Here is a 16,611-nt window from a genome sequence, read left to right as displayed (position 1 = left end):
AGGGGGCTTTGGCTGACAGAAAAGTTTGGAAATCCCTGTTATATATGTAAATGTTTTCAAGGACTGGGAAGAACGTGAAATGTGTCACTTGTAAAAAACAACAACAACATAACACGATTAAGACTTGATGATTTTATGCTCCTTGTTCCAACAGAAATCTCACTTAACATCTCACTATTGTAATATGAGCAAAAGGTGGAAATTGTTCATTTAGAAATATTCCATATTGACAATTATTAATAATGTGTGATTTCTGCCATGCTTAGAAAATGAGATAACTCAGTGTAGAACCCACGATATATTCCTTTAAGAAAATTAAAACCCAAATACTTTACCATTTCCTTTGTCTGATAAAAAATAAAGAGGTCTCTGCAAGAAATACTGAAAAGAATATATACAAGCATACAGCAGTATCATCAAACACTTGTAACAAGCTAAAGACAAGGCATGCCCATCATCACAAGGTTTACAAAGAGGGCCGAGCTGCAGACCAGAGGAAATTTGTGCATTTGTCCATGGATGTGTGGCAGATTTGACAATGTTCTGTGTGTCCGGTGGTTTATAATCATGTGTGCTGCCTAAATAGATAATATACTGTACGATTGATTTAGATGTTGTAAAAAGTTACAGTAAGTACATTATTATTGTGTGTCAAGGGTCAAAGACAACTTGGCATCTAACTAATAATAAAGTACACTTCCAAAAACCATACATTAAATTAAATATGCACAACAGAACAACACATAAACAGTATAGCACCGTTTAAGCTAAACGTGACATTTCCTCCATTATATTCCAAAAAACTTCCAGTAAAGTGAAAGTTCTACACTGTTAAACCTTATAGTACAACATAAAATGATTTGGTGCAGAATCCAAAATTAGAACTATAGCCATTCATTGATTAGGAAGAACATTAAATGAATTAAAAATGCTAATTTTGGTCAATGGGGCAGATTATATTTTGAGGCAATATGTTCAAGTAATTGAGAAGAAACAATCCCAGTAAACAGCAGTCACAGTGTCTTATCTGCCTGCAGCCGTTTTGTTGCTTGTGCTTTTTTCCCTTTTCACAGGAACTGTGTTCTTCGATTGAGCAGAAGCTTTGGTTTGATTCCTGACAGGTGTATCGGTGGGTTGGTTTGGTGATGGTTTGGCATCCTTTGCAGGACCACTGCAAGTAGTAGTCCTAGACTTCATTGGGAGCTCCACAGTGGCTCGGAGGGCAAACGGCTGCTTGCGAGATTCGCTAACTGCAGTTCGTAGGGGTAGCCTATGGGGCGAAGGACTAGCTATACGGGATGAAGAGAAAGTGCAGTTTGTGGTGCTTAAGCTGCGACGAGATGAAGCCAGAATACAGGAGAGAGGCATGCGATTGCTTCCACTTGGCTTGGTAGAATAAGACAATGTTGATTTTGATCTTGCGTGAAGTGGTGGAGCGCTTGATCCTGATTGTGGTTGTACTTTTGGCCTAAGGTGAATAAAACAAAATCTGTTTCATTTAATTTACCATAATCATACTTATGGTATGCTGTCAACTGGGTTGTGCAAAATTCTCCCATTCAATTCTTAAAGGTCCCATGGCATGGCATTTTTCTATTATTTTATAATGTTTCCTGAGGTGTACTTATATTGTTAGTATGATTTTTACATCATAAAATGTCATAATTTAGAAATAAAAGGCATTTTTTTCTATACTGCTGTTTGCCCTGTGGCTGAAGGCCCTGTTACAAGAGGCGTGTCTGCTGTGAGACTTCAGTAAAAACGCCCACTGTTGTGATTGGCTGACATCTTTGCATTTGATATGAGCGGAGGGGGCGTGGTTTAACGAGGTCTACGAGGCACGAGCAGGCACGAGCTGCTGCCAGAGAGATGGATGGACCGGAGTTCACTTCACATCGGTTCTGTCAGTCTCAGTTCAGTGAACTGTTTTAGTTACAGCATATACTTCAGGTTATTAGTCTATTTCTAGTCGGAGGGGCTGTCACTCATGTCAGAAAGTTAGTAACTTTAGTAAATTATGGATCAGCGCTGACTGGAGACGCGAACCGTTTAGAACGATTCAGTTCGATTTGGTGAACTGATTCGGTTCACTAAAAAGAACCGGTTCAAAAGAAAGATCGTTCGCGAACCGGACATCACTAATGTACCAGAGACTGAGCTCAGCGATTGCTAACAAAGTTATTTATAGTAACTACTGAGTTATGAGAGCGCTGTCAGTCAGCGCGAGTTTATTGTGTTTGTTCTGAATTAGTTCTGAATAAACACGAGTTCCAGTCACACCGAGTCCGTCTTCATCATTATTACCAACTTTGTAACACATGCAAAGTACCATTACAGCTGTCGAGATGAACGAGTTATGAATAAGTGTTGATAATACCATTATTTTTAGATATGTTCCTATCATATGGAAAGCGTCAGTGACGCACATTGAGTACACAGCGCAAACAAAGACACAACAGCGCAGTAATCGAATGTAATCCAGTTTATTGTGGGAATAGCCTAGCCCAGATACCCTCACGCTTACCCCCCTTCTGCTTAATCTCGCGCCGCATTTGGTGCCTCCGCTGTGGGCCAGATGCACTACTGGGGGTCGGGGATGTTGAAGGCCGAGTCAGTGCAGCCCGAGCCTCGGCGTGTGTAAGGTTTATCTCTAAAGATGTGGCTCTCCTGATGTTGAGCAGAAACGACTGTATGCACATTGTAGAACAGATAGACGCGACGAGGACGTACAAAAACACTGACTCACAAGATAGAAAACACGAAAACACCGTTCTGTCGGGAGAGAGAGAAGCCGCAGCGTGTGCACGAATAATAAATAATTAGCTACACATAAGAAATCACTGATCACAGATCAGAAGGAACTGAAAAAAGACTTCTGTTTTCATTTGTACATCCAAACACTGAGAAACTGCCAGCATTCACTCATTCACAAGCAATGCGTTTGCATGGGCGTGCCAGATTCTCTGGGCGGAGGAAAGGGAGTTAACCGTTCCTGCTTGGACGTCAAACCAGGAGACTTCAGGATTGGCTCGTCTGGCCTGTCATTTTCTCAAAGGCAGAGAAAGACAGCCAGAACTCGGGTTTACACCGATCAACATTTCTATCCACTTGGGGACAATATTCAGGCTAGAGGAACTCATATTAATGTTGAAAAACCTCATAAAATGAAAATTTCATGCCATGGGACCTTTAAGTGTGAATTTTAATTTGCTTTATCCTATTTGAAAACTGAATTTGAATTGGAATGACAAGAAGAGGATTTTACAGAAGCCCTATTTACATCTGATATTAAGATGCAGTTTGGTTGATCTGATCACAAGTGGACAACGCTAAATACAGGTGTAAACGAGGTCCAAAACATTTTGAGCTTGTCCACTTTCGACCACTTCTGGAGGTAGACGAAAACGCATTCGACTGGATTGCTTTCATAGTGTAATAGCTCATGTGGTCAAATGTGTTTACCTAACACGTAAACATTATGGGAAGTGCGCTAGCCAGACAGGATTTTAGCCAGACGAAAAAAGCACCAAGCACAATGTTCTCTCACCATTCCTGATTTCTAACACACACTCACCGCATTCGGCATGGTCTTGCAGCTATCAGAAACTAAAGTTTCTGTTCTCTGTAAGTTTTTCCGTCGTCTCCAGGCACGTTCATATGTAAATTGCGCAAGCTTATTTTGTCCATTAGATTGAAAGATCTGAAAAAACATACATTTACCCAGCCATAGACCCTACCCTCGAAGAAATCAGGACAGAAGTGTAGACAAAAGAGATGGATTAAAACACCAAGTGTCAACGGGTATGTGTATCCCTCGTCTACTTGTGATCCGATCGACCAAAATGGTTAATCCCAGGTGTAAGCAGGGCCAGAGTGGAGAAATTCAAATTCAATGCATTCTCAATTTGATTCTCAAATGGGGCACAACCCTGGCTGTCAAACATGTTTAAAAAGAGTTTTGAGGTGAACTTACCCATTGCTTGCCTTTTGTCCTAATTTTGCATTTCCAGCGTCAGGTTCGATAACAGGAGCTACAACTACTAGTTTAGATGAAGGCTTCCTTATTGGGGTAACTGGTCGTGGGATCCTGCTGTGCCACTCAGTTTGGTACTTTTCCTCAGCCTTCTTCTTGTGCTTCTTGAGAGAATCATCAGATACATGAATATCTTCCTCTGAGCCTGTAGTAGAAAGAGTCTCTGAAGGTCTCTTGGGCTCGTCTCCAGAAGATAACGAGGATGAAGTCCTGGAATTCAGTCTCATCCAGCGGCCCTGACGTTGTCTTTCTACAGCTTGACGGGCCAGGTCTTGCTGCATGGCTCTTCTACGTAGTTGTTCTTTGGTGGACAGGGATTGTTCAGGTCCTGGTTCCACTTCTGGGACTAGGATAGGAATTCGACTTTTGCTCCTTGGTCGTGGAGATTTAGAAACGCTTTCTGGTACTTTGTTGTCCTCTTGATATTCCTCTTTTAGTTGTTTGTCCTGTTTGGATTCAATTGATGAACCTTGATGGATGGGTTCCCTAGACTCTAAGGGTAGAGGAACCACAAGTCCATCCCGTTTTTCAGCGGTCTCATTTGGCAAAGACCCATGCAGAACATTGAGTACCTGAGGTTCCTCTGTAAGAGTCTGAGAGGTCACTTCAGACTGGACACATGCTGCTACTCCTCCTGGCTCTTGAGAAAGGACCGACTTGTCCTTTATCCACTTGGATTGTGATTTGCCTTCAACCTCTAAAACTTCCGGAACCTGTGCACCACTTGAAGACATGACATTCATATGGGTTGTCTCTGCAATGTGTACGAAAGTTCGCTCCACTTTAGAGAAAGGGGGTGATGCAATTGAGGCTGAGGCCACCGAAGTTGTTGATATGGTTATCACCGGTTTAGATGTTTTTATGGATAGGTCAACACCACTTGTATCAGGTTGCCTTGCATCTGAAGACCTCTCTGCCTGCTTTATGTCCTCCTGGACCTGTATCTCTAATCGACCAACTTCATCCAACTGCTCATTTTGAGGGGCATCAGATCCCACCACACCTTGATCCACATCAGTCGCATTTATAACATTTGGAGACTTTCTTGTGTCTCCTGGTGAAAACAAAACAAGGGTGTTCGAGACATCCTCTTGGTCAGCATCTACTTCAGCAACAGAGCCCGGCTCTTTTGGCTCCTTGTGCGGATCATCGGCCACTAAGGTGGAAGGAGCCCCATCTTGACTACGTTCAGTGCTCTTTTCGCTTGCGCCACTGCTAGATTCACTCTTTGTGACATCGTCATCTCTGGGTCCCTCATCTTGTGTCTCAGGCGGTGTGGCTGTGAAGGCCCGTCGCTGGTGTAGGCTTCCTGTAAGCATGACGGTGAGGAAGTCGGCTCTCTTAGCCTGCAGTTTAGGAAGGATATGAAACATCTCCTTCTCAGAGGATGGGGATTTTGTCCTGTAGTCAGTAGGTGACAATAGAGGCTCACTAGGGGTTGGGCCCTAAAAGATAACATAAAAATGCAAAAGTTACAATGCTGCCATATTGGGAAGGCAATGTTAGAAAAACTATGAGAAACAATGAGATTTTGAATCAGTGAGATCTACCTGGAAAACACTTTCCAAGAACACACGGTATATGAGGACATACTGTACTTTATAAATCCATTCATACATACTGAGTTTCCACATACTTTTTCTAACCATTTTATTAAAGGCAGGTTAAGTGATTGTTTCCAGAAATTTTTTTTCTTATACTGGTTAAAGGTTGTTTCACATCCTGATAGAAATCACTAAGTTATATGGTCTAAATGTATATATATATATCGTCTGTGGAAAGCATAGGACCATAAAATATTCGTCCAATCATTGCATTCGGTCCGAATGCAGTGGTACAATGTCTTACCTGCCTGTCAACAGACATCACACGTCGTAAGCACGTTTTATGTAGCCTAGAAATCTAGACGCTCCCTAGCAGGGTCATCTAGCAACGTTGGCTTGCGAGCTTGAAAAACCAAACTCTAGTCAGGCCAATCACATCGTGTATAGAGTCGGTGGGCAGGCTTAACATAATGACGGCAGAGTTGCGGCGATTCCACATGAATTCCCTGCTACTTGAAAAGGAGGATGGCTGCTGCTGCTGCTTTTTGAATCGGCTTTGGCCGCGACTCTGGTAGACTTGGAGTTAAGCTTTTCTTTGAGAAAAGATCAAAGAACGGCACTGAAGTCATTCTTAAAAAAGAAAGATGTGTTCTGAGTTTTGCCGACCGGATACGGCAAAAGTTTAATCTATCAATTAGCTCCGCTTCACCATCTTCGTTGCTCTGGTTGGTTGTAGCGCTATCCTATTGCGTGCAGAGGGAATTTGAAAGACAACCGTTTATCCCGCCCCTCGGATTGAGCCCTGCCAATGGTTAGTTCCCAGACCCAACATCTTGATGTGGGTCTGGCTTGGCTACGTTTTATGCTATGTAAAGTTAGACAGACGTCAAGTCACAAGCACCACAACCGAAACAGCAACCACCTATTAAAGTTCCTCCTGAACCAAAACAATGAGCTTATGCAACGTGTTCACGCCATGAATACTGTAATTTGGAAGAGATGGAAACCTGTGACGTTATACTTGGAACGGTTTGTGACTCGAATTTATGAGTTTCACTGGCAAAACAATCAATGGCTAGATTAATCTGCAGCAGTCAGGTGGTACAGGTCAGTGCTCTTTAAGTTGTTTATGTTCATTATTATTGTAATGTTATGTGCTTTGAGACATGAGGTAGTTTAAGGCCATCTCTCGTCTTGTGAGCGTTCATGTGTTTTGAAGGTGTGGCTTTGGAGATGTTCTGAAGGGAGGGTGGGATCTCATGCTTCCAAAGCTTTCTAATATGCAAGTCATGTAAGACATTCCTATACATTATACAACCACACAACACAACTATTTTTTTTTCTCAAAGACTTTAATTATGTTTAAATTGTACACAAGCTTTTTAAGATTGTCTAGATTACATACATAAAAAAGGCACAAAAATGTGTTAAAGAATTTTCCCTTTTACAGCAGCCAGTCATATTTAGCTTTTTTTTTTCAAGTGTATCCAACATACAGGTTTTCTATACATTACATACAGACTAAAACCAACCAGATAACATGCTTTTATGTATACAGTATTGATTTAATATCCCTTTCTTAGATATATATGTACAATTATCCTATACTTTAAAAAAAAGTTTAAAATACATGCTTTACTTGGAAATATTACAAGCATACTGTACAGTGATATTGTGGTAGAAAAGGTAATATGCTTATTGTACATCAATCTAACAGATCACAGCCCATTTACATTACATAGCAATACCAGACTGTCATTGTAAATAAAAGTGTTGCTCTTAAGTGGCTTGCCCGGTTACATAAATAAAACCATCTGCAAATTATTTTTACACTTTGTTATTTTACAGCACGCACTTTCAAATTAGCGCTGTTACCATTGACACATAGTTTTTAATTGCAAATATACGGAATACATTGAATATTGACAACAGTCGGTGCTTGTATTAGCTTCTTCAAGAGCTTGTCTGTTGTTTTGTGTACATTGTTGCTTTTCAGCTGTGTATCGGTATACATAGTAGAGTTCATTGTAGTTCAAGTGAAGCTTCTCACAACACCAAGCTAAGGTTATCACTCCCTGCGGGCATGATTATGCTCCAAACGTCCTTGATCCATCACATCTCACTACATACATTATATAGAATGACCCTGCAATCATCAATATATCATACAACATGCACATTACATCTATGATACAGCATTTTCCTCCATCTAAAAGGTGTTATTGTGACAAAGGCATTGTGTATAGGCATAAAGTAAAACCATCAAAAACTCAAAAGAGCAGTTTAGTGTGATGGACTAAATCAGTGGTTCTCAAACCTGTCCTGGGGACTCTGTCCGCTCCACATTTTGTATGTCTCCCTCATCAGACACACCCAATTCAAGGCTGAATCCGAAATCGCCCCCTAAACCCTCAATCACTATTCCCTATGTTAGTCCACTAACATAGTTCCCTTGAAGGATTGAATGAAAACAAGTGAGCGAATTCGGACAGCCGTTGAGTGTACATCAGCTGTCCGCTCATTACTGAGGTGCAATGTGGGATAGAATGAGTGCACTCAATAACGTCCACTATGGTTTCGGACACCACTACAAATAGCTGTCCCCTCAAATAGTGCCCTATTTAAGGGTATGGGGGGCAATTTTGGATTCAGCCCAAGTCTTTTAGGCTCTACTAATGAGCTGATAAGTTGAATCAGGTGTGTTAGGTGAGGGAGAACCTAGGACAAGTTTGAGAACCCCTGGACTAAATGACATTCTTTTTGGTTTTTCAGAGCATCACGTGCAGATGTGCAGGTGGAAATAAAATAAAAGGCCTTAGAAAATGTTGTAAACATTACATAAACCTAAAAGAAAATCTTTTACAAAAACATATTTTTATGCAAATGTATTTGTCAATTAATATTTTGAACATTGTCAACTGAATATTTTGCTTTCAAAAAGACATCAAGGAATTTGCTCTGTTGATCACTTAGTATGTAAATTAATAATCAATATACAATTCATGGAAACATATAGGCATAACATAAGCCATAAAAATCGTCTTAGTTTTATTTGTTTTCATGGACCAACTTCATTTGTTAGTCATGCAAAAACAGGATTTTGAACGGCACTGTCTTTCCAGTACTTCCCAGTCAAAAGACCTGGACAGTCTCAACAATAACGACTTTTCTTGCACTGTTGATGTCAGTGTCATTACTGTACAATTATAGCTAAATATAGTGATGTAAACCAGGCAAAAGCAGATGTGCAAAACAAGTGCAAGAGTTAGCAGCCTGTTTGGGTATATAACAGTACATTCATGTGAGAAGCCATGACTGTGACAGTACCAGAAACATACAGAAACCAAGTCATGTATCATTTCTGTTCTAATACAGTTTCGAATACTTATTATTCACACACTGAAGATGCACAATTCAGCAAATGTGATCGTGTAAAGTTGCAGTACACACTCCAAAACTGACTTGAGGTTTACGCTAGAATGAACAAACAACAGATTTTCCAATACACTTTTTCTGAAATCCCATGTTTCTAAACACTTCTTTTGCAACAAAAAAGCAGTTTAATTTTAGCTTTAAAAAAATACAAACAAACATATTAATAAAAATAAAAAAAATCTAGCGAAAGTAAATGGTTTTCTAAACAGTTAATGACCCTTTCATTTGCTTTCCTGACAAAAGGCAAGTATAAATTCATTTTCCATCAACTTTTTCAATCCAGACATGCATCTTTATGTTATATTGCCAAAGACCTGCTACAACAATAACACTGCAAGAGCCATTTCACTTTCAAGCCTAGGTTGTTTAAGCATGAAACAACTAAGGTGCTATATAATCACTAAATGTCTAATGTACACAATATTTTCTAGAATATGCCCTTATTTTTACACTCCTTTTCTTTAATTGAGAAAATGATAAATCTTGTACCTCTCAATTCCAAACCACAGTTCGCATCTTATTGCAATCGATCGCATTTTTTGTTCCACATTGCTGAGGAAACAGCTATGGCTCCAATTCGGTGTCTTTTTTTAAAGTGCAATAGTGAAAAACAGTACTCAAAAGACCCTACAGCAGTCTCACACACATACATTTGCTACTCAATAACATAAAACGGTGCATCCAACCCAAGACTAACTAGGAGGTATTCAATGAGATCTAATGCTTACACTGTGCATTCAAAGCTCTATGCACATAAATACATGATTAAATAAGATATGGACGCTTTTATCTAAACACTCCAAAGAAAATATGCTATTTAATGGACACTGCTTTCTTACATACAGTATATATATATATACACATATGAAAGCAGTTTCCATTAAATATATATATAAAACATTTTTTTTGCTTTTGCTTACTTTATGGCTATACTAATTTTAATCAGTGGCAGAGAAACCAAAATGCGTGCTAATCTTTCATTTACTTTACGACTGTGACACAACAGCTGACTCCTTTATCTCATATTTAGATAACCAGAATCTAGCATGCCCCTCCATTAGTTATAAAAGCGTAGACATATTATTCCCTTTTGCTCCTATGGTTCCATTTTACATTTAAAACACTTCCAATCAACTTGCATAACATCTCCTTTGTGAGGCAAAGCACCTTTAGAGCACAGAAAAATTGAAAGCCTGTGTATGAAAGGAACATTATGAACTATGGATCATGGCTTAGAACGTGTTTTAAACCTAAATTATAATACTAAAAATATCGAACAAGGTGGGTTTTCATGGAAGACAATGAAATAACTTGCATATTAAAGGCAGCGGGTCACTCCAGGTATGTTTCAGGTTGACCACAGCTGCAAATGCAACACACCTGCAACTGAGGTACACAAATAGCCACTGCAGATAATAAATATCTTTAGATTTTTACTCAAAAAGTGATTGAAACGAGTAAAGCGTTTGTTCATAACAAGCAGAAAGTGCCAGATATGAACAGCATGTGTAAAAGCACGGCATTCCCTTTAACAAGTAGTTACCTTCTAACAGCCCTCTACAGTTTATTGCATCAGAAAAGACTAAATCTTTCCCCAAAAAGAATTCATCATCCTTAAAAAAAAAAAAAAAAAAAAAAAAAAAAAAAGTCTTTCACATCGGTGTGTGAGAAGAGACTACATAAGCTTTCCTCAGCTGTTCTTGCTGCTCATTAGTTTGGCCAGCAACTGTTGGATCTGCAGGCGCGACACAAGGAGCACGGAGTGCCTGCTGCGCGGACTTCCAGGAGGCTGCAGGGGAGCGTGACGCCTCGAGCCCGATTGGAGGTTACCGTGAGCTGGGCTGCTCTCGGCCGACCGGCTGCGCTGGATGAAGGATCCTCCAGGGTGAGGGTACTGCTCAGTCTCCAACGTCGAGGACGAGAAGACGTAGGAGGCGAGACGTCGTAGCTGGTTGGAGCGCGGGTGAGGCCTGTCATCATCCAGCTGAAATAAAACGAGAAAGAGCGAGCGTTGAAATTCACGAGCTTAACAGAGGATTTGTATTTGTAACATTTAAGGCATCTCCCCAGTCGCATGCAGTGAGGAGAACGCCAAACACTCAGAGGAAAGAGAGGAACGGGCTCTCTTTACACAGACCTACAATGGGTTGCCTGGAAACAAGTTTTCACAAGAGACAAAGCTAAAGGGATAGCTATGTTTTTTTTTTCTTTTTGGTTGGGCAGCCAACATTGAGAGCCTCTATTCCACAGAGGCTGTTCGTTTGATGCAGATCCACCTCTCAAAAATGTGCCATACGTGACCATGTACAAGACAATGAGCCGAGAGATTCCAGACAAAAAGTACTTTAATCATTTTGCCGATCGGTATCATCACACCGTCATTGGACAACTTAAGAAAAATGAATGGTCAGGCATACAAACACAAACACACATGGATAAAAATGGGTAAATATGGATAAAATGATGACAAAGAGAAATCAAAATATGAAAAAACAATGAGCAAGTTCATCAAACAGGTACAAAAGGGACTAGCCTAAACTGTGCTTACCGCAAACACCTCTTTCACTCTTCTTTTGTGGCTCCAGCGGCAGCCTTGGTATTTTCTCCGTGGGTGAAATCAACGTGTCATACGTGATTTTGAGCGAAAGGCCGAGCAAAAGGCAGTGGGCATTTAAAAGGTGAAGACTGCTGGGAAAATGAGCATCCTCATCTGTTTTGATTTGAGGTTTTGGCTATCATACAAAAGAGACAATCCAGCAATCTCAGTTCAGCTTAAAAAGGCCGTGACTGTGCTTACAGCGAAACAATGTAAGGGGCAGGTTTTTCCAAACGGAATTCAGAAAAATGCCCCAGGATTTTGTTCTGCTAGATTTCCTCATGGGTCAATGAGAAGAATAAACTAGCTATCAACTAGATGAGCAAAACTGCTAGTCTACTATATGTCATCTGGCTCACCCTAGTGGTAAAGTGCGTCATTTCACACATTTTGTTTTGGACTATGAGGGATGACAAACATTAAAATATGAAAATGAAGAACTTTAATGTGAATTAGTGCACAGATTTACTGAACGGTTTAGTGCTGAGCATCCTAAAAAGACAAACCACAGTCAGAGTTTAAGAAATTTGTAGAAACGCTCAGCAGTAGACCCCTCATTTTGAACGCAGTCAAAGACACAAACACAGTCCTGAGGTAAAAAGTGTTTTTCTGAAGGACAAGAAATACGTAGCCCCGAAATCCCAATAGCAAAGGTCCGGTTTAGCTTCACGAGTTTATGTTGTTTTGTTTTTTTCTATGAAAACAAACTGGATATTTCTGAAGATTAAAAAAATTATCTAGTAATTTTATCTGGAAGGAAAAAAGAAAAAAAAAAAAGAAATTTCGGCCATGTACACACTGGAGCTACATTTAATCCCATTCTGTTCATATTGAGTTCAGTTATTACAGGAGTGACAACCGAATTAAACAAGTGAAATCAGTTCTAGAATGGTAAATCATGTCTGTCATTATTTATTCATCCTCACGTTGTTCCAAACCTGTTTGAATTTCTTTCTTCTGTGGAACATAAAAGACGATATTTTGAAGAATGTTGGTAACCAAACAGTTACCACAGACTTCCATTGTATGGACAGTAGAAGAAGAAAAAACTTTTCTCAAAATATTATTTTATGTTCCAGAAAATAAACAAAGAATAACTTTAGGGTGAGTAGCTTTTTTTTGTTTTGTGTCACAATTAATTTTTGGGTGAAATATCCCTTTAAGGTTGCAGCAACTAAATTTTAATTAAAGGGATGAAAACCCAAAAATGAAAATTCCGTCATTAATTACTCACCCTCATGTCATTCCAAACCCGTAGTCACATCGACTATTTTAATGATGTCTTTACTACCTTTCTGGGCCTTGAAAGTTGTGATTATGTTGCAGTCTATGTGGGGTCAGAGAGCTCTCGGATTTCATCAAAAATTTCTTAATTTGTGTTCTGAAGATGAACGAAGGTCTTACGGGTTTGGACGACATGAGGGTGAGTAATTAATGACAGAATTTTCATTTTTGGGTGAACTATCCCTTTAAATCCATGTAGTGCGGTCAGAATTAAACTAGTGCAATGAAATCAGCTTAATGAGCTTAAATAACAAATGGCACGGTAATCAGTCACTAACTCTGTTTGGTATCCATGTTTCTTGTTTACAGTCACAGGATGTGAAAATATCACTATGGTTACCTCCATATCGCAAGGCTTTAGTATGAAAGTCTTCTTATTCTGATCAAAGCTTTGTAGTGTGTACATGACCTTTGAGCCGTTTGAATAGCCCCTTAGTTACAGCTGAACTTCTGCATACAAAAACCTTTTGCAAAATACAAACCGCGGACAAAGAAGAATCATTACATTTGTAGCAAATCATGTGAAAACCAAATGTTTGATGGTCAGAAAAGAAGAGATGAGGCATGAGTCTGTGTGTCAGACAGTGATTTAAAGAGAGAGTGACAGACGGAGAGAGAAGAAAGGGAGAAAGAAATAGGCACACACCCTGTAAAAAGTGGAGTGAGACAATAGCACCGCCCCGTCACAAAGCATTGGCTTTATATTGATTTAAAAGTTGGTTTTAAGATATGAACAGGACTTAAAGGGTTAGTTCACACAAAAATGAAAATTAGCCCATGATTTACTCACCCTCAAGCCATCCTAGGTGTATATGACATTCTTCTTTCAGATGAATACAATCGGAGTTATATTAAAAAAGTCCTGGCTAATCCAAGCATTATAATGACAGTGACTTGATGGGTCGTTTTTGAAGTCCATAAAAGTGCATCTAACCATCATAAAAGCGCTCCACACAGCTCCGGGGGGTTAATAAAGGCCTTCTGAAGCGAAGTGACGTGGTTGTGTAAGACAAATATCCATATTTAAAACTTTATAGACTAAAATAGCTAACTTCCGGCGGTCAGCAGTGCGCGAGTCGACTTGGTGGTAAAAGAGTAACCCCAACGCTACGTTTTGTTTTGCTTTATCCTCTGCGCTTCTGTGTTCGTCAATATGCAGGCGTCAAAAGGGTTACTCTTTCGTCGTAAATCGATGCGTACGGCAATCCGCCCTAAGTTAGCTATTTTAGTCTATAAAGTTTTAAATATGGATATTTTCTTACACAAAAGCACCACTTCGCTTCAGAAGGCCTTTATTAACCCCCCGGAGCCGTGTGGAGCAGTTATATGATAGATAGATGCATTTTTATGGACTTCAAAAATGACCCATCAAGTCAATCCATTATAATGCTTGGATTAGCCAGGACTTTTTTAATATAACTCCGATTTTATTCATTTGAAAGAAGAATGTCATATAACCCTAGAATGACATGAGGGTGTGTAAATCATGGGCTAATTTACATTTTTGGGTGAACTAACCCTTAAAGCTAAACCAAGTCTCTTGCACTCATGTCTCTGGAACCAGTATTTCATGTTCGCTCTTGGAACAAGTGAAAAGTGAACAATTTTTTTTCCAAGGTACAGGAAATCCCTGATGTAGGTCGTTCTCGCTGTGTGAAGCTGAAAAGATCAGGCTCCACATTTGAAAGAGGATATAAAGTGCTCCAAAGAGGATTATAGGTATAGTTATATATTTTACACAATTTATTACAAACATTTACATACAGACACATAACTGTCCAACAATTTGGGATCAGTAAGAATTTCTGATGTTTCAGGTTTTTTATGCTCACCAAGGCTGCATTATTTTAAACAAAAAAATCCATTAAAAACTGTTGCATTGTGAAATATTACTACAGTTTAAAATAAATGTTTTCTATTTTGATAGAAAACATTTCTCATAATCATCAATGTTGAAAACAGTTGTGCTGCTTATATTTTTGTGGAAACCATCATATATATATTTTTTTTCAGGACTCTTTGATGAACAAAGTTCTAACTATAAGGATTTATTTGAAATAGAAATGTTTTGTAATATTATAAATGTCTTTACTGTCACTTTTGATCAATTCCTTGATGAAGAAATGTTTCGTAATATTATATATGTCTTTACAGTCACTTTTGATCAATTCCTTGATGAATAAATGCATTAAGATCTTTCAACAACAACAAAAATGTTACTGACTCCAAATGTTTGAATGGTAGTGTGTTTTTTTGTATTAAAATATAAAATATATTTTAAATATCTTTATTCATTAATATGTTTTTAAAATATATTAATATCATTTTGAAAGAAATCTGTTATTAATTTGCAAGCAGAGTAGCAGCAAAATAGCAAGATAATATAAAGAAATGACAGTATAGTTTTCCTGCCATCTTGTGTGGCATTTCATTATCATTCATTTCATTATTAGCTGATAAAATCCAGTACTCAGCTGATAAGTGCTGGTTTGTGAACAATAAACATCCTTTTCCTGATATTATTTTAAAAATCTGATCCAGACCATTTTCTGCAGCATGTCATGAGCTCGAAAACACTGCACGCACAGTTGCACACCGCAGGCAAAGAATGATCCATGTAAAAATGTGTCTGTAAACAAACATATTATAATAGCGCTTCTAACTGGACCTCATGATTTCTTTACCACCATCAAATATTTTCAACCTCACTCACCTCAAACCCACCAATGCACTCCATCTTTAGGCTAAGAATGTCAGTGCAGGATAATCTTACCTGTCTCTGAGGTCCGTTGGATTCTGTCTCTTTCCGGCGCAGCCGTCCCGAGGGCAGCGAGTGACAGGGTGACTGCGCAGGGCTCTCCACTGATGTTGACTGGCCTTTCCCGCTCCTCCTGGACACCTCCTCCTCCGTAAGGGGCAGCATGCCTCGTGTAGTCCGGTCGCCGAGTGACGTCTTGGGCCTGACTGATGGATCTGTCCCCCTTTGTCTCCGCCGCTCTTCTCCTTCCTCCAGAGGGCGCAGTTCCTCCGGCTCCTCATCCGTGGTGCCGGATGTGGTGGGCTCGGCCCCTGGGAGGTGGTGGAAGTCTCTGAGCTCCGTTTCTTTGTCTATGATAACCCACTCCTTGCTGTCAAAGTCCTCCTCTTCAGCGAGTGGGACGGAGCGGATGAAGGCATTGCTGTGGGCTTCCTGGTCCACTGATGCAGAGGCCTCATTTCGACCACGGTCTCCACGACAACCGTCGACGGACAGCATCTGAGCAGGCTGGGAGGAGTAAGCATGCCGAGAAGGAGAACCCAGGATGTCCATTCGAGAGCTGAGAAAGGAATAAATAATGAATTTATGAGGCTATGTGATGATATAGACAGAAAGACAGATTTTTTGTTCTATTATATTTTAAAATGTAATTTATTCCTGTCATGGTAAAGCTGAATTTTCAGCATCATTACTCCAGTCTTAAGTGTCACATGATCCTTCAGAAATCATTCTAATATGCTGCTTTAGTGCTCAATAAACATTTTTTATGATTATAAATGTTGCAAACAGCTTAAAGGGATAGTTCACCCAAAAATGAAAATTAGCCCATGATTTACTCACCCTCAAGTCATCCTAGGTGTAAATGACATTCTTCTTTCAGACGAATAAAATCGGAGTCATTTTAAAAAAGTCCTGGCTCTTCCAAGCTTTATAATGGCAGTGACTGTTGCTCTGTTTTTGA

At 39.6% G+C, this 16,611-nt stretch overlaps 1 protein-coding gene across 1 annotated transcript in view; it reads right to left on the bottom strand.

The window, feature by feature from the left end:
• Positions 1 to 112: 112 nt before the first annotated feature.
• The window catches only part of ttbk1a (tau tubulin kinase 1a), a 36,220-nt gene continuing 19,721 nt past the window's right edge, over positions 113 to 16,611 (bottom strand). The window contains exons 13-15 of the mRNA XM_079844106.1: positions 15,666 to 16,209; positions 3,974 to 5,478; positions 113 to 1,468 (exon numbers count right to left, since the gene is read on the bottom strand). Of these exons, the coding sequence (XP_079700232.1) occupies positions 1,024 to 1,468; positions 3,974 to 5,478; positions 15,666 to 16,209 (2,494 nt within the window). The 3' untranslated portion in view covers positions 113 to 1,023. The remainder of the gene's footprint in view (positions 1,469 to 3,973; positions 5,479 to 15,665; positions 16,210 to 16,611) is intronic.

The sequence above is a fragment of the Gobio gobio genome (genome assembly GCF_949357685.1).
Source record: "Gobio gobio genome assembly, chromosome: 19".
Taxonomy (NCBI): domain Eukaryota; kingdom Metazoa; phylum Chordata; class Actinopteri; order Cypriniformes; family Gobionidae; genus Gobio; species Gobio gobio.
The sequence above is the reverse complement of the archived record's forward strand: the minus strand, read 5'-3'. Positions and strand labels throughout refer to the sequence as shown.